Source organism: Anopheles gambiae, chromosome 2 (assembly GCF_943734735.2).
Source record: "Anopheles gambiae chromosome 2, idAnoGambNW_F1_1, whole genome shotgun sequence".
NCBI classification, from domain to species: Eukaryota; Metazoa; Arthropoda; class Insecta; order Diptera; family Culicidae; genus Anopheles; species Anopheles gambiae.
In genome coordinates this window covers 100,269,799-100,288,515 of record NC_064601.1, presented here as the reverse complement: position 1 = coordinate 100,288,515, position 18,717 = coordinate 100,269,799, and the positions used below count along the sequence as shown (strand labels likewise).

At 42.8% G+C, this 18,717-nt stretch overlaps 1 protein-coding gene across 3 annotated transcripts in view; it reads left to right on the top strand.

The window, feature by feature from the left end:
* Nucleotides 1–17,350, top strand: part of LOC1277016 (tyrosine-protein kinase Drl) — a 56,682-nt gene extending 39,332 nt beyond the window's left edge. For 2 of the 3 annotated variants that reach the window (XM_061645134.1, XM_061645135.1), the window contains exons 10-13: nt 747–896; nt 2,428–2,644; nt 5,163–5,242; nt 16,239–17,350. In XM_061645134.1, coding sequence (XP_061501118.1) covers nt 747–896; nt 2,428–2,644; nt 5,163–5,242; nt 16,239–16,350 — 559 coding nt within the window. In that variant the 3' untranslated portion in view covers nt 16,351–17,350. Of the gene's footprint in view, nt 1–746; nt 897–2,427; nt 2,645–5,162; nt 5,243–16,238 lie in introns of those variants that run through there. The other variant, XM_061645136.1, reaches the window with a different exon arrangement.
* Nucleotides 17,351–18,717: the final 1,367 nt, after the last annotated feature.

Below are 18,717 nucleotides of genomic sequence, written 5' to 3'. Positions count from 1 at the left end.
GGTTTCGGTATCCTTTTACCAGCCACCACATGCCACATAATGTTGGCAACGGATGTTCGGGGTTAGGGATAACACGTTTCACTTTCAGCTTTGTTTTTACTTCACTTTTCATGTTCTACCCTTACGGTTTGGGTTGCAGCATCTTAAGAGTAACCGATATGCCGTCCTTAAACGCGCTGAATGATGCGGTTTGATGTAGGCCCGCTTTCAAAGAACACACAGGCTGAGCTCCAAGAAAAAGGGACCTCCCTTCCTTTGGTGTAGCAATGCGGGTGGAATGAATTCTGACTGATTATTGAGCACATGAAACGATTGCATTGAATCGAGATGGCAGAATATCGTATTCACTGCCAAGCATCGGGATTCTGCTCCACCAGCCAAACAAACAGTTCCTTTTTTTGATAAATCGTTTTATGTAACGAAAAACCCTTCGGTCTCTCACGATGATATGCACGATGATACACCCCGTACAAGTACTTCCCAATTTTTCTCTGTCAATATTTAACCTCACAATTTGGGCTGCTCCATGTTCGAGTGCGAGATTATCTCCATCCCCCCAGCTCGTCAAAAGTAAGCAGAAAAAACAAACCTCCACTAGCGTATGTTTGTCCCGGGCGCAAAACCTCAGAAAGCAAATCACCATAAATTTAAAACCAATCTTCTGCCAATCTACCATCCTGGCTGACCGCGAACCACGCTTTGCCGTTCGGTTCTTCTGCTTTTTTCCGTTTCTTTTTACCATCCAGCTACCTGCAAAGCTGCCGGGAGATCGGTATTCAAAATTCGCAGCTCAGCACCCGACAGCTGGTGGAGTTTGGGCTGCAAGTAGCCCGTGGCATCTCGCACCTACACTCGCTCGGCGTACTGCACAAGGACATCGCTACCCGGAACTGTGTGTAAGTAATACGGGCGGGGTTTGGTGGAATGGGGGAGGGGGGGTTAATAGAGGGGGGTATAAAAGCAAGTCACATAAACATCACCATCATCTGTAACTGATGTGCAGCGGTGGGAAATCAAATCTCTTGCCGGCGGGCTTGAAAACTGGAGCGCTGGTCCCAAAACAACATAACAACATTTTGGGCCGAATCTCCAACCGCTCCGGGGGTAAAGAATGATGGGTGCTGGGTTTGTTTTGGGCTTTCGGTTATGTTTCTGTCGCTGTCGGTGGAGGCTGCGTTTGAAAGCTTCTGGATGGGTTTCGGTGGCGCCACAGCGTTACTTGGAGGATAGACTGAGTGGGCAAAGAAATGGTGCAAATAATGTTCGATGGAATAGCAAAAACGTCCTACGCATTTCATTAACGTCTGATAGAATGGATGGAGACTGAGTTCAGTTTCAGTTTATTGCTGACTTGTTTAGCAATGATTTTTATGAAGGATTTTGTTGTAGAATCGTTGAAATAGCATGAATAGTTAACATACAATAATGCCAACTATTAAAAAAGCAGCTTAAAAAACTATTAAAAAACCTATGAAGGATATGACCAGCGAAGAATTTTTTACAAAATAATAATAAAAATTAGGAAGAACATCTCAACTTCAACTATTCAACTATTTTATTATAATTTGTATATTCTACTTTTTAAGACTTTTTATGTTTTATGTTAAGTTTATCAACGTCATTGATGAAATGAAATTTTCAACGAGAAAATTATCTAATCTAACCGTAAGTTTGAATCAGAAAGAGTGTGAAGTAATAACACAATTGTGAAATATTTAAAGTACATTTTTCTATAAATCGTTACTAAATAAACTAAAAGAAAACTGATCCAGTTCTACAGTTGAAACGGTGGAATTTTCTCATTATCGCTGTCTTGTGTGTCTTAGATCACTTTAATTCTGTACAATTTACATGGCCAAACACTACCTAACCATGTAGGAACTGTTTTTGATTCTTTAGTACGCGTGCGTTTGCTCTATAGACTCTAATTCTCTTTAATATAGGCATTTGATTTACTTTGTTTGGAAAAGACTTAAATTTAGAATCTCACTCAACGAACAACAGCTTAATATTGAAGAAATTTAATATTTATGTTATGCGTTTCCAAAAACCTTGTAATTCTTGGAATGTTTTACACACATTTGTTGTCTTTTCAATTTTTAAGCTTATTTAAGAATTGTTTTAATTAAAATTGCTCTGGGATTTTGCTTCATTTGTCAAACAAAACGACTCTAAACCGATTTGCCGCATCCCACATTGTGCCATCTATCTGCGTGCAGATAATGGGCCCGTAAGTCGGCTTCAAAAGTATACGCACACTAACAAGAAACCACAATTCATCTCGCCCGAAAACGACTCCTTTGGGAATTGATCCAGCCATCACGAGTTTCGCCGCAGAAGCACAAGCAACAACAAGCGCAGGAAAAAATCTGATTCATTTTTTGTCTTTCCTTCCCATTCCCATAACCAAAAAACCGTACCCCACAGCCTAGACGTCGAGCTGAACGTTCGTGTTTGTGATAACGCCCTGTCCCGGGACGTCTTCCCGAGCGACTACCACTGCCTGGGGGACAACGAAAACCGGCCGATCAAGTGGATGGCGCTGGAAACGCTCGAGAAGAAGTTCTTCACCGCATCGAGCGACATCTGGAGCCTGGGGGTGCTGCTCTGGGAGCTAGCAACGCTAGCCGCGATGCCGTTCGAGGTAAGTGCCAGGTTAGACGATAGGGTACAGTGACCACTTCACCGTTTATGCTAACATTACATCAATCACAATCAGAATTCCCCCACCTGCTCCAGCTCGCGTGAACGGTTGCGGTGCATTAAAATATTATATTTACTCTTACCCAGTACGGGGACTCGAAGCGTGCGCCACACTAATGGCTACAGGCTTGTCTGTTTATTTATGATTTCGTCACTTGCAAACACCCGCCCGGATCGGGCACTGGAAACACCGGAACGAACCCAACGCAATGTACTTCAACGGCATGAAATGACACACCAGAGCGGTGGTGGAGTAGTCCGATAGTCACCCACGGGACACCCTTCAAGTCTGCCCCATTAGCGATAATGGCGATGGCGTTGACCTATTTCCGATCGTGCACTCATCGTCGGCGCCATACTTTTCGTACCTCCACACTGTCGAGTGCTGTAATTTTGATGGGTCCTCTCTTTTTCTCACACACACACACACACACACACACACACACACACACACACACACACACACACACACACACACACACATTCCAGCGACCAAATCATCGAAACTGACCGGTTTGGCCATAGACCACAAAACCGCATCGTTTGGAAATATTGGACAAAATAAACAGCAGTCTTCGGTCGGTCGGTCTGGTCTGATTTGAATGATAAATTTCCCCCGAGGAGCCAGTCAGTAAGAACATTTGGGGGTGTTTTTTTCGCTCCCTGGTAATGTGTTACCGTCTCTGCCTTCAAGTTCCAATTTCAATTCCACCACAGCTGCGTCGCATGTGCGTCTCTCTCTATGTGTGTTTGTGTTTTATAGGCTTTCGGTAAAGCATTTTCCGAAAAGCCCACTATGGGCATTAGGCTGCGCTTGTGTGTAGCCATTACATTGATTATGAATTAATAATAAATAACAGTCAATTAATTAAATTGATTCTTTCCGCGGATCTTCGTGCCCCGCACACCAAACCCAACAGTGAAAACCCAAACAGACGCGAAACGAAAATGTGCCCGCAGCAATCGGATAGCTTCGGCGGATTTTGCCTTGTGGGATTTCTTCTCCGCTGCAGATCCTAACACCCAGCGGACGGGTCAGTGGACGGTCCCGAGAGGCAGCGTGGTAATAACACTTTAAGCGCAACAATAATCATAATCATTTCGCGCTTGCTTCCCGTTCGCTTCCGATGGCATCAGCGTGATTGTGTCGCTGGCAACCCGGCGGCTCATAAATCCGGCTAATCGTTTTCAATTCTTCATGTGCACTGGAGTGGACGAGGTCCTTTGCCAGATCTGGGTTTTATATAAGCTGGCCGGTTCATTTTATTTACTAGCCTCATCGGTACAATATTGTCTTCCAGCTTCGATACTCATACCTCAAAACTCGGGATCCAAGCTGAAATGGGCAGTAATGGGCAAAAGGGAATACTTTTTACTGCTGCTTTTTTGTTCACTTCTCATCCTTGTTTTCCGTTACGTTGTGGCAAGGAAAACAATGCAGCAAAACAAATTTTACAACAAACTCACAACTTGAAGGAACTCTCTCTTTCTCCCTTCTCTTTCTCATTCTATCCCTCAAAATGATTCCTTACATTGCCCATTACGCAGCTCATTACAGGAAAGAATTCGTACCATTTTCATTCCCTTCCAGGGAGGGGCCGGAGGGTGGTCAGACGAAATATTTAGGCCCAGGCAATAATGTTTTGTTCACCCCGACAGTCTGCCTGCCATTATGAGCATCGTTTTTTCCCGCTCTTATGAGAGTTTCCCGGGCGGCAGCAGCAGCATAATTGCGAAACACATCCCATTTCCCGGGATTTTTTTCTTTCTTTTCGTCCATCCTCCAGAACTTCCCTTCACCGATGGTCACTCCTTTCTTTGATCATGGGCCATGGAATGGGAAGCGGACGGGATGCGCCATACCCCCTGAAAGGGAGATAGAGAGCGAAGGCAAAGCAAATGTGGACGCACACGCTTCCCATCCTTTTTGAATGTTGTTTTTCCTCCCCATTCGCACTGTTGCAAAGATATTAGATTTCTTCCCCTATCGCCCTGTTTTGCCGCACAATGAACGGTGTGTGGATGGTGCGGTGGCCTGGGGACTAAATTATTTCATTGTCTTTGATCCCTTCCTTCCTTTCTGGTTTGCCCCGTGTGCTCACAGTTTTGCTCCGTTTCATCCCTATAATGTTCACCCCTTTCTGCCGTTTGTCGGGGTAGGTCTGTCCGCCGTTGCGTCCCGATAAGTCCCTTACACGAGAGTTTTATTTGCTTTTCACACTCACTTAACGCATCCCCGTTATGGATGGATTGTCCTTAATGTTTTGTCCACTTCGCGCTCTTCTTTCCGTTGCGCCGTCCCATTTGCGCGTGGAGATTTGTCCTTGCTTGCTGGCTGCCTGCCCATCGTCGTTTTAATAGCTGGCATTGCAAAGGATTACTCCTTAGTGTCGTTCTGCATTACTGTACTGATGCGACATTGTATTGTGACTCCTTCTCTCTTTCTCTCTCTTTCGCAGGAGGTGGACTGTTTCGAATTATCGGCTTACCTACGGGATGGCTATCGGTTAGCACAGCCCGTCAACTGTCCGGATGAGTTGTAAGTATCTGCCCTTGATTACTCTTTTTTTTCCTTTCACACGATTGTTTTGATTCTACGACTATGGCTGGTTTTGGGTGTGTAAGGAGGTAGGGTAAACTGATTAAATTATGGAAGTATTGGACAAGCGACACTTTGCTTGATCTTGATTATATGGATGACCTAGCTCAACACGGTTTGGTGGGAGTACGTTTTCACACTAAACTGAGCAATTCCATGGAGTAAACTAAATTGAAGATGGTTTTTTTTGTGTCGTAAACGAATATAGCTGTAGAATGATGGCGGTTTATGATTGTCAATTTTGAGTTATAATTCTGTGCACTGCTTTAAATGGTTTTGGACTGGTTTTGGATGGTTTCCACTCAGAAAAATTACTTTACTCTTACCAGATGAATAACAAATATAAATTGTGAATTTCTTAAGCAGCAGTAAGGTTATTGATTAGAATTCCATGTGTATAGTTGCTTCTTCTTCTCCTTCTTTGGCACAACAACCGCTGTCGGTCAAGGCCTGCCTGTACCCACTAGTGAAGTGAGCTTGGCTTTCAGTGACTTATTGTTACCATAGCAGGAACCGTGTATGGGGACACGGTCGAAGCGAGACTTGAATCCATGACGGGCATGTTGTTAAGTTTAAATTTAAATCTGATCTGAACTTTCAATTGGAATCAGTTTTGGATTCAGAATCCGTTCCGGTATTTAACTTAGTTTCAATGCTCGGGGTAAGTTTTCAATTTCGATCATTTTCAACGATGTTCTAAATATTTGGTGAAATTTGTGCTAAGAGGTCTTAGCTATTGGTGGTCTCTTCAATGTAATTAGAATACATCTAATTTAATTCTAATAAATAATCGGAATTGGATCCGGACTCAACTCCGAAATCAATTGAGCTATTGGTCCCAGAATTGATTCCGGAATCGACTCCAGAATTGTTTGAAGAACCAAGTAATCTCGACTGTCCACCACTAACAGTTAGGTAGGGATTGACTGTCTGAATAAGAAAAGATCCATTTTGGAATGGATGCATCCATGTGGAATCTTGTGCATCCTTTTTTATAGAAACCACCATTAAAATGCTCCATCCACAAAAAATTCACCTCGAAATAACACCCAAATGCAATGAATCACACATGAAAACCAAATCCATCATTTGCTACATCATTATAGCTTTTCATTATTAATTATGCGAACCCGCTAGTAACCCGAATTATAAAACAGAAACGTAAAAAAAGAACATTTCCCATTTTATCCTCATAATTAACGAACCATTTCAGCAACACTTCCCAGTTGCACCCTGAATCATATTCTCGCTCCCATATTAAACTTATGCGTCACGTTCTGATGGTTTCGGTCGTAAAAATTCAATACCATTTCTAAACGAGCGACTGCCGGCCCCGCAAAATAACTGCTCTCATCAGCAGAATTTGCCGAAAAATTAATTCCGCTACTCGTTTGTTCATATGTGCGTGTTTGCGTATAGGCGTCTCTGTTCAAAAGCACAGTGAACCATCAATTTGCTGCCGCCATGTTGCTGCCCTAATAAAATCGCTAACAACACATCGTAAAATGTTTATCCTTCATCATCGGGGCGCAGAGTGCAGGTTCGCGCACAACCACGCTGCAGCCATTGCCGACATGTGAAGGAAATTGGAACGATGATCTTGTTATTCTTTTTTTCCTCCTCCTCCTATCTGTCCTAACCATACTCCCACGACTCAGATTATTTGATTCATCTGCATGAGCCTTCCCTAATCGTCGCACTTCCGGTGCCAAAAAGCGCGGATACGAATCTTTTAAACACGCTGATCGCAGGGCTGTACCTCGCAAAATATGCTTTTGCCACAGGCGATTTGGCGAAGGAATGACTTTGCGTGAAACAATGTACAGCAACACCAACATCAACGGAACGTGGCGTAAATGATCAAATTGCAGGTTGTTAAACACTAGCGAAAAAGATCATCTACCTTGCGCGTTTGCTACCGCATGGTCATGGTACATGAGAGTCAGCACAAACACGCACGCTTCACTGAAGAGATAGAGAGGGGAAAAAATGGCCACAAAACTCACCTCACTGCAAGCACGATTGTGCTTCCCGTAACGGTTGTAAAGTTGCACTTTATGTCGACCCATAAAAACGTATCTTGGCACGACCGTAAAGAAGCCTGCCACACATCTGCACATGGTGCGGCAGGCAGATGTTGTGGGTGCCGGGAACGGCCGAAGAGCCCTCGAGGTGTTTATGAATAAAATTACCTCCGGCGGAAAATGGCTACCGGTACCGGGTATGGGTCGGGTATGGTAGGGCTAATAAGCGACAGTGGATTTTTGGAAGATGTGGATCTGTGAATTTTGGGTTTAAATAAAAGCAAAACAAAACGGAAAAGGTATGGTTTTGCAGTTAAAAATGTCTATGAAAGTATGGAGGATACGTCGGAGTGGAATTGTTGAAAATTTAAAATTTCCACATTTTTTATTCGAATAGTTCATGAATTTGTGTTTTGATTTTGGTCGTTCTTTTGCGACTCTTAGTTTTAGTATAAGCTATGCTGTCCAATCTACCATATTAATTCACACTGCATCTGTAGTTTGTTGTTATCCAGTATTTTGTAGTCTTGAAAATCCAATCAACATGTTAATAAGGATAATGATACTTAACCTTCATTGTTTGTTGAATCAACCATATGTGAATGCTGTAAATTTATCATACTACATATTTTCACCAGGTAACAGCGGTTTAAAACGATGTTTCCAGGAACAGGACATATTTTCGACAATTATTGATATTAGGACTGATCCCCTAAAAACCATACCGAGCACTGAATCCTTTATTCATAACGATCTTAGAGCTACTGCTGGACCCAACCCAACCTGGACCTGGAACCGATCCGACATCCATTCCGTGCCTGAAAATGCCATTTTGTATCTTCTGGAACATATCCTCCCGGGCTATCAGGCTAACCTTTAAACTATTCCCGAACCTAACGAATTAAATGCGTAATGTAATAGCTACATCAGACAAATGTAATGAGCATTACCCCAGGAATGTAGTATAATGTATATGTTGATCTAATCTTCAGAACTATATTAACAAAGTTTTATGATAAGAATTGGAAGAAAAGGTTACAGGGTTTCCCAGGAGTTCTCATAGCTGTGGGACACTTTGTTTGCTCCTTCTTGAAATGAGCCTAATGTAATGAGAATTGGACTCTATTGCACCCTTGTTGAATAAATCCAATAGAAATTTTCGAGGAGCCTGTTCGAAAAGGGTGCCATATAGTCCAATTTTCATCATATGACGTTCACTTCCCATAAGAAAGAGTCTAGGAAGTGTTCCACAAATATGAGAACTCATGGAAAACACTGTATCAGTACGTTTAGAGTTCCTATTTAAAAATATAGTTTCGTATTTTAGGCCATCTCGGTTCAAATTGAATGTGATCCTATTAACCTAACAGGTTGTCCTCCTCATTCCAAACGAACTGATGATCATTTCAAGATCAATAATCTAACAAAATGTAAACGAGCTCCTTGTACAAAATTGATTGATAAGAAATGTTTCTCATAAAACATCCGCTTACTACGAAAAAATTGCATGGAATGACGTAAAGCTAATATTTTCGAAGCGATAAAGGGAACAGATTTTCGAACAGAACTCAGCAACATTAGGACATCAATATCAGCATCAATCACTAACCAAACATAGTAAAGCTGCATCACTATTACCCAAGTTAGTAACTTGCAGTTTCACCCACAACGGTTGTCAGCATAACCCTAAACTAAATATTTACCCTTCATAAACAAACAACTCCACAAACAGCCCTTAGGCAAGTGTCCTTCTCGCGTTATTATTGTGCTTGTGCCCGCCGGCACATAGCTATTCCGACTCATCCATTCTGCACTTCCGCTTTGCTCGATGTTTTTGTTTTTCCTTGCACAAAAAATCATTTACATACCGTTACGCCTCGCCAGCAAACCGAATGGCGGGTGCTTAAAATAACGACCGACATTCACGGCTCGTGTTGTTGCTGTCAAAACATTCAGCCCAAACGATTTGCCAGTTCCTCTTAGAATTGCCGCATCTTCCCACCGCATCGCCCCATTACCCATCGAAGCATCGCAATGCAACGCATCTTCCACGCGGGAAAACACAATCAAAAGATCGTACTTGCATCTGTCTATATACCCTTATCGCCAGGACAGTTCACTACTATCGTATCGCACGGTTCTAGGAAGGAAGTTCCTGTGCAAGAGAAGGGCAAAACTAACCATCACTGGGCTGGAATTTAATGCTCATTTATTCCGCACAGCTTCGCCCATTATCGGTGATTCTGGGAAACGCCATCTCGCCAAAACAGTTTCCCCCCCCCCCCTTGATGCACCGCCCAAGACGCTTCACGTCCTTTTGGTGACGCTGTGCACCGCGTGGTTCAATTCCAAGTATACGCCCGCAACGCCTCATCACTAGCTCGGAAATGGCAAAACAAAACACCCCCCCCCCCCCCCAACTCGTTGGATGCAAGAACCAAATGCCATTAGCTGTAAGGAAAAAGCTGTAAGCGATTCTACCCAAAAGCGCTCCCTATTTCCATTCCCGGAAACCAACCTCTCACCATCGCACTGCAGAGCGGATGAAACGGTTTCATGTCGCGACAAGCGCAACATTGGACAAGGCGCGCAAAAACGCGCGCGTTGCACAGGCAAGCATAAATCCAGCAGGAATTCTCTCACCCCATGAAAGCGTGCACTGCAGGCTAATGGAGTTGAATAATTCAACTTTTTTAAATAAAGACACCACTACCACACGGGCAGCGCTAGCCTGCATGCAAAACACGAACACGACGAAAAGGATCGCGGCTGCCGTTTGCGATGTAACGATGTCGCCAATCTTTATTTCCTTCCGATAGCGCTTTTGAGAAGGAAACACAGGGAACACAGGGACACAACCACAACAAACAAACAAACAGACATTGAGCAGTAGAAGAAGAAAAACAACCCACAGCATCACCAAGTTGGTCCGTTTTACATCCCGCCTCAAGCTCTCTCTCGCTCGAGTGGCACACGTTCGATGGGAAAAGTTTCCACTAAAGTATGGCCAAAAAGTGTCGCCCGCTTCCGCTGTGTTCGGGATCATAAAGTGCAAATAAAAGCCTTCACCGTGTCTGCGAGAGCGCACAAACGCGACGGGAAGTGAAGCATAAACTAAGGGAAAAGTTGTTCGGTTTGTTTTTTTTTTTTTGTTCTTGCTTGTCGCCCGCGAATGAACCTCATTTTACGACAGCTTTACGGACAAGGGATGCATATTATGGGAGGTGATGGGAGGGAGTTGGTGTTCAGATTGGATGCGATATGTTTTTTTTCTTCGTACGGTTTGATGTGCGTTGCTGTTTTGATTTATTGGTTTTGAGAGCTGTGGACTTTTTTTTGCGACACTAATTTTGTTTTTATATCGATGGCGTTTTATTATACTTTGTTTGAAGTTGGATTGTTTGTTTGTTGTTGGTGTCATGTTTGGTTAGCCATTTGTAAGCATTGATTTACATGTATCACACCGATATATACTTTTTTCCTTGATTCGTTCGTTGTGATCAAGCTATTGAATTATCTGGTTTTTATGGGTGATTGTCAGGATTTCTTGCTCGTTTTTAGCTGTTGTTATTGTTTGTTTGTTTACTTTTAATTTGCAAATTAACCTTGTTTCTTGGACAAAACAAACCTCTCTGTTTTAAATGTTTTATAGAGCATTGCGCTTAGAAGAACTAGCATTTCTGAGCATCGGTCTTACGCTTACGGTCTTGCGATATCCGTTATCTCGGCCTACTTGTTCCCTTAACTTGGACTCTCTCGTTCCTTGAAGATGCTCTAAAAGGACTTTACAGGACTGGTCGATCAGTTTCATGAGGTACAGTTCTAAAAAGGGACAAAAATGCCTCTCATCATCTTCATCCAGAATGCGGCTAGGACTAGGTTTCGTCAGATTTGTAACAATATTCATATCCCAGTGATCTTTCTGACTGCTGGTATTTAGATTTGTGTTACTATATAGATGTGCCATAGGATCATCAGTCGTGGCAAGATATTTAAATTGAACGGTACAGTTTTAGTTTAAATGCTGCTATCGATGGTGACCTTTGACCCGAGATGTATGAAATCTTAGACAACCTCAAAAAGGCTATCCGTACGTCATTCCTTCAAAAGTTTTGCTGGTGATCCATCAGTTTGATCTTTGTCTGTTTATCTGCATTGTGAGGTTCTCTGCCACCTTGGAAGGTCTCAGCTACATTCACAGTCAGATTTGGTTCTAGTCTCGTCCGGCCCGGCCTCCCATTTACAAGAACGAAAAATTCTACTAACGAGGCTTTAAACTTAATCACAGAGGACGTGTGACCAATTTTTGTTATGCCAAAGCAGAAGGAGAAAGTATCACATAGCTAGAACTAGTCTCATAGTTCTTTTTCTATGCAATTGGCAATACAAAATATTTAAAACAAAGGGAGTATTACAACACAAATTCATAACAAACAAGACAATATGAAATCACTGTATTTTTAATTACAAAAAAGTAAGGCTCCTACATGTATCTCTTACATGCATTTCTTATTCACTTCATAAAACAAAGTACATATGCCACCCAGCGAACACTGCTCGCCGCTTTGTCGAAGAAACCATTGTCTTTGTCCACTGTCGCACCACCAATCTCTGCTATTGTAATGCAAATGTTGTTCTATCGCTTAAACCTTACCCTACTGGTGCCATTGTGCAAATATGTAGCATAAAATTAACAAAAGTTTAAGCTGCAATAATTCGCCCCATGCCGCCACTCTCTTGTTCTTTGAATGTTCACAGTTTCTTTTTTGTGAGCTGCATGAAATGCGAACTGCTCCATTAGAACGCTGCAGATGCTTCACGCCACCGAAACGAAACAATGCTCAGCAGCAGCAGCCAAAAACACGAGATGAGGACAGCAAAGCAAACAACATGCCAATCCTTTTTGGCCGTTGTGTTATGGCCCAAACCAACGGAACGGCTTTTAGGCATTGTCCCCCCGTCCCTCGCGTATCTGTTCCTTCGCCTTCAAGAGGCCACTTAAGCACTTGACCATTGTTTACAGCTTTATGCAAAGCAGAGCCAACTGAATAATGAATGCTTAAGCACTTGCGTCATATTTTCGGGCCGTCCCTCCCCCTCCATTCGCCGTAACATTAGCGGAATGGATGGTAAGGCCCACCTCCGAACCGGTTCAAGAAAAGGATAAGCCAAATGGCGTACAAATTATAATCTGTCCTTCTGTCCAACGGGATCGAAGAAAAATGAACAGCACTAACGGAGAACACAACAGTTGCACTGACGGGTAGAAGATGGTTTTTGATCTTGTCCTTGGGCTTTGTGTTGCTGGACGACATCCGTATCCTTCACCAACAAACGCTGGCTGACGATGGTGCTGCTTTTGCTCGGGTACGTGTGTTTGTGTCGTAGATTATTTCAACTCAATTGAATCGAGTGCAGGCTTCCGGGGCCGTCGGGGATACAGAAGCAGCCACAATTTGGTCATTACAACGAGATGTAGGGGAAGTAATTGAGATAAATAAATTCCCCTCGCCGAAAGCGACAAGAAAACCTAACAACCACACAAAACTATCTTCCATATCAAGGAAAGAACCACACAAGAAGAAGAAAAAAACACCGCGACCAGCCCAAAGTGTATGTCGCCCGCAAGCTAATTGAAAGACAAATTAATCACTTTAGATTTATTAATTCAATTATCGTGGCATCCGTTCCGATTCGCGCCTTCTCGTGAGGGGAGAACCGCACACTTTATGAAGAGCGTTTCGGGCAGTTTCCACTGTATATGTCTGTGCTAATAAATTTTATCTCATCTCACCGACGAGTCGAGTCCAGCCTTGGGACGTTGAGTGACGCATAAAATTGTCCCAGCTGGTTGGAGGGTTGCAGTGGACGAATGATTATCATCTCGCGCGAACGGTTTATTTGGACATAATTTTAGGGTTTTACTATCCGTCTGACAGTGACGCTGTGTCGCTGTTCATAAAATGCTAAGCTTGGTGTAAGCCGTAATGGAATGAGGTCTATAGATTATCTAAGCATAAGGCTTTTGTTTAGCAATTTAAAGGGCTGTATTGTAGCTCTCGAAATCCTGTATAGTCTACATAGGACGTTTAGGCCAAAAAGATTGTCGTTTTAGAGCGCTTAATTTATTGTAGATCTCATTATGATCATAAGCTGTCCCCGTGGCACTGTCGACGAGTGGTATGCAATAATAGCATGTCCATCGTTGTTTCCAATTTAGAAATAAACTTTTTCTTTTTCTAGTACCTTTGGAAGCCTTACTGTCTAGCTTGGCATCATAGATCCAGTGCAACGTAGTTCATCTGTATTTATTGAGACAGAACATTCTAAAAACATTGCCTTTTTTCGTGGAAAATTTTTGCAGCATTTTTCCTTGCGTGAAACTATGTACAAGTGATCATTGTTTCCCAAACCCTTACTGTTGCGGACGTTTTTTGTGCTACGATAGAGCACGTCGATATGACATGGCCCGTTCAACAGTAATTCTCCAGGATGCTCGGTCCCTTGCTGCAGCTTCCCATCCATGCAGACATCCGATCTCCGTCAGGTCTCGCTTCATCTGGTCCAGCCATCGAGCTCGCTGTGCTCCCCGGTGCCTTATGCCGAACTGGGGATCGCTGTCGAACACCTTCTTGGTGGGGCATAAGTCCGGCATCCTCATGACATGCCCCAGCCATCGTATCCTGCCAGCCTTCGCCACCGTCAGGATGCTCGGTTCGCCGTACAGCTCAGCAAGCTCGTGGTTCATCCTTCTCCTCCACGCTCCATGCTCGAACACACCGCCAATGATGGTCCGGAGGATGCGTCGCTCAAACACGCCCAGAGCGTTTGCATCCTCCGCTCGGGTGGTCCAGGATTCATGTCCATAGAGGACCACCGAGGGAATCAATGTACGTTATATCTCACATGTCGTGCGGGCTTGAAGTCTTCTGGATCTCAGCAGTCAGTGAAGCCCATAGTATGCACGATTCCCCAGGACAATGCGCCTCCGGATTTCGCTGCTGATGTCGTTGTCCGAAGTAACGACCGTCCCGTGATAGCAAAACTCCTTTACGACCTCAAGACTGTCGCCGTCAACTAATACACTGCTTCCCAGATGGTCTGAGTCACCAGCAAGCAGGTACTTCGTCTTCGTCGCATTGATTCTCAATCCAATTCATGCTGCTTCGCGTTTGAGTCGGGTGTACGCCTAACACACCTATGGTGGTGAATATGAGGCTTTCTTTCTACACTATAAGGCTTTATCAAATGCTATTTGAACCAATATTGCATAATATGTTTATGAATAGCTAATATCTTATGAGCATCAGTCAATTAATCGAAACACCTTAAAGGCTGAGCATTGAATAATGCAGACTTCTTCCAAATGCTATCTAAACTTCAACATTCCGAACCTAAACTTCTGACTGCATTGCACCACAGAAACTAATAGACAGGTGTAGTGTTTGGTGTCGTAAAAACTGCCTGACGATCTCAGTCGAGAAATGTAACGTGATGTCCTTTGATCGTTTAAAACCCCCTGTGATATTTTACTACAAGCTACTAGGTGCTACACTAGGACGCTCGCATGTATGACGCGACGCAGGGGTCAGGTTAGACAGCAAATTATATTTTTGTGTTGAATATGAGACACTTATCAGCAAAGCCCAGAAAATGCTCGAATTTATTAACCGTCACTCATCCGTTCTTCATTGTCTAAAGCCCGTCTACTTATCGTTTGTCCGGTCTGTACTTGATTATTCAATTCAATTCATTTCAATTCAAGTTTATTGAAATTGTCAGCCTAATGGTTTAACAATTCCTAAATCTAACTAATTCCTAACTTAACCTATCTTATTTTTTAATACTAAAGAGAACTCTGAGCACATGAAAATAGATAGATAGTTAGATTAAAATAGAAACTTAAGAAAAGAAGCCGATCTGCTCAATGAGAGTGGGAGCATCGATATGACCATTGAGCATGCGTCCGATGAATTGGATCCATCCAGAACAGACAGGATCAACTAGCACTGAAGAGTATTCGAACGCTGATCTAACTGAAGAACAATAAAATGACTTGAGGCAAAGTGGATCATTATAGTTCAATTATTTGATGCCCCTATGCGACTCGAATAATAAGCACTTTGTTGTCCATGTTTCGAAGATTTAGCCTATCCTATGTGTATTCTGATTTTAATCGTTCGATTGAATATTTTAAAAATCACCTACTAGCCCTTTTTTATCAACTTGACGCCCGCTCTTGATAAAATGGTTAGTTATAGTGCAGAATAATACAGGATAGTTTTAAAGTTGCTCATGCTACCTAATAGCTAAACTTTTGATTTAAATAGTTTTCAAAATCGAATATAAACCTCTCCAACCAACCGATGAGATGATGCGCACCATTTTGTTGTCGCAATTGAAGCGCAATCCATACCTAAACCTTTCTTTTAATTGAATGTCAGCATTTCGCTTTCCGCTATTGCTTTCTCTCTCTGTTCCGAGTTTCTCCCCTCTTTCACTCATTAATTTATTTAAATTTGAAACCTTCCCTCTTTGCGCTACACATGTGCAACACCTGAATAAATTATCGCCCGGAAACTGCAGCTCGAGCGACTAGAGAGAGAGAGAGAAAGATTGGAAGAAAAAAATCGTTTAAATGTCATTTCGTTATTAAATTGCATTACCAACCGAGCCTCCCCGATTCGACTGGCTGCCGATGGTGTACTATGCAAATTACTTTGAAGCTTAAAACATTTCCATTTTCAGCTCCTCCAAAAAAAAAAAAACCAGCCAGCCAGGAATCGAAAACGGGAAGGGGGAAGAATTCTAACGATCGCGTTTTTCATCTTTTATGCTTCTCTTTTGCTTCTTCTTTCACCCTCCAACCACAAACCGCTAACACTAATGCTTTTCCCCGTCTCTTTCGGCAGCTACACGGTAATGTCCTGTTGCTGGCTTGCGGACTACAAGCAGCGGCCATCGTTCCCCCAGCTAATTGCCTATTTGCACGACTTTCATGACGACCTGGGCAAGTACATCTAGGGTGTGGCTGCTGCCCCAGGTTCCAGGGCTAGCCAGGTTTCGATCAGCCCCCGAGCGTTCGATTGAGACAAACAGGGAGCAGCGCAGTGGCACAAAACAAATGGCCGCCCCCGATGGTTCGTCCCGTTTTGGCTGGAGTCGTCCGTGAAATTCCACATCACGTCTGTGGCTGGTGCATGCATACGGAAGACACTTCAGCACATCAGCGCGATGTCCGCCGTGTCGCGATGAGAAGAGTTTTACCACATTGCCACACAGCACAGCAATTGGCGAAACGTGACAAAATGGTAGCCACCGATCGATTCGCAAAAAAAAGAAGCGCAACATGTCGGTTGCAAACGCAGCTGCTGGGGGAATACACAAAGAAGTGGCATCGGAATTGATGCAATATGGAGGAGGCGAACTCGCGTACACTCAGGCCAACGCAGCACCAAGAGAATGTTCCTCAATTAATGGTAAAAATGGAAGGGTTAGACAAGAAAAAAACCGTCGCAAACCTTCGTCAGAAACTAGAACGTATAACTAAAAACTCGAGTGAAATGACGGTGGTGGTGGTGGTCGTGTAGCACATGTTGCACCGGAAGCAACATTGTCCAGTTAAAAAAGCACACACACGGAACGTACGTAGTTAGAGGTACGCTTGAGTGGATCGATCGTATCTCGATTGAGAAATAGCAGTTAAGTTAACGTAACAAAAAATCGTTATATATGTCGTTAAAGAAAAATAAAGTGGTGTAAAACGATGAAAATAGAAGCAGTGGAAATGAAAAAAAAAACAAAAACAAACAAAACGAAGCGACTATGAGAATATCCGAGAGAATGAGTGATAAATCAAAACAAACGACGACAACACAAATCAAATAAAGTAAAGTGGAAGCAAAATGGAAGTTTAAAAGCGGTAAAATCAAAATCGAAAAACTAAAATAACAACAAACAGCAACAACATCAAAACAGTGTAAAGAAGACAAAACAAACACATAGAAAACAACAGTAAAAAGACTGTTGACTGCTGAAATCGCCCCTAAAGATCGAATAAATATACACATGTTTACACTAAGATGTACACATATTTTGTTACGTTAGTAAGTTTTTTACATGTATAAACACACGTAGCCAAGCGTCACACGCATATACGTACAGCGCGCAAATCAGGAAAAGCTACAAAAGCTGTAAGTACCAGCGGTAACGGAGCAGAAAAAAACAAAAATGTTTCACACAAGAGTTACTAGCCTAACTAGCAAAACACACACGCAAAGCAAAGCAAAACAACCAAAACCGAAAATCCAGGTGACAAATGTGCAGAACCTGCTGGTGCTGGTGAGCTTTTCCGCGCTACATTTACGTTCGTGGCGTTAGTTTTGCTTCGTTCCTTTCCTGCCACACGCGCACTGCACACTGTGGAATGCAATTTATTTTCATCAAACTAACCAAAACCTTCGCTCGGTTTACGTGTTCACTCTTGCTTTGTTGGTTTGCGTTAACCGATTTTTCGCCTTAGCGACTTACCTTTCCGTGACCCGTTCCCTTCTACTCTGCAATGCCGTCTTTCAGCATTCAGCAGCAAGCAACAGCACTGCAACTTTACACCGCTAATAAACTTTTCACTGTGAGCTAGCACACAATTTCCAAATGAGGCTGTATGCCAACAAACAAACCACCCCATAATGATGCCAGTTAAGATCAGGGAAACGAAGAACGCAACACAATGGCATGGCATGTTCACCTCTTCCACGCTTCTCATCTCACTGCTTCGTCGCTTTCCATTTCCATTTTCACTGCTTCAAAATGGAAAACTAAATTTAAGACACATTGAAAAAAGAAGATAAATCAAACCACACTATTGGAGCCAAACAGGGTAGTAGTTCTATAGGGGTAGCAGACAAACAAAACAAAGAAAGTTCATCTGTTTCACTGTTTACTGAACAAAAAATTGGGTATGTTGTAATGGACAGTTTTCTCATTCAAAGTGGGGGGAAAAACGAGCAAAAAACACTAAATTGTACCGCGCCCAACTATTTCGCTGTGTAGTTAAAGATAGTTAATACATCGCACCCGAAAAGGGCAAATCAAAACCTACACACTTTAAGCGTTTAAGCCACTCTGTCTCTTTCTAGCACTCACTTACTTAAATCTATATTGCTATAATGCGCCTAATATGACTCCCCATCCTCTGACCAAACCCTCTCCCAATGTAATGGAAAATACGCTCTATCAAACGAAAAAGATGTACGTAAAACGAATTTGAAACATTTTCAAGCCTCTCTAGATGTTACACTATCATATAACAATGGCATGTAATGGTGCGAATGTAGTGGATGGTTTTTAGTTTTGTTTTACTCGACATACACAATGATTTTGTGATATAAA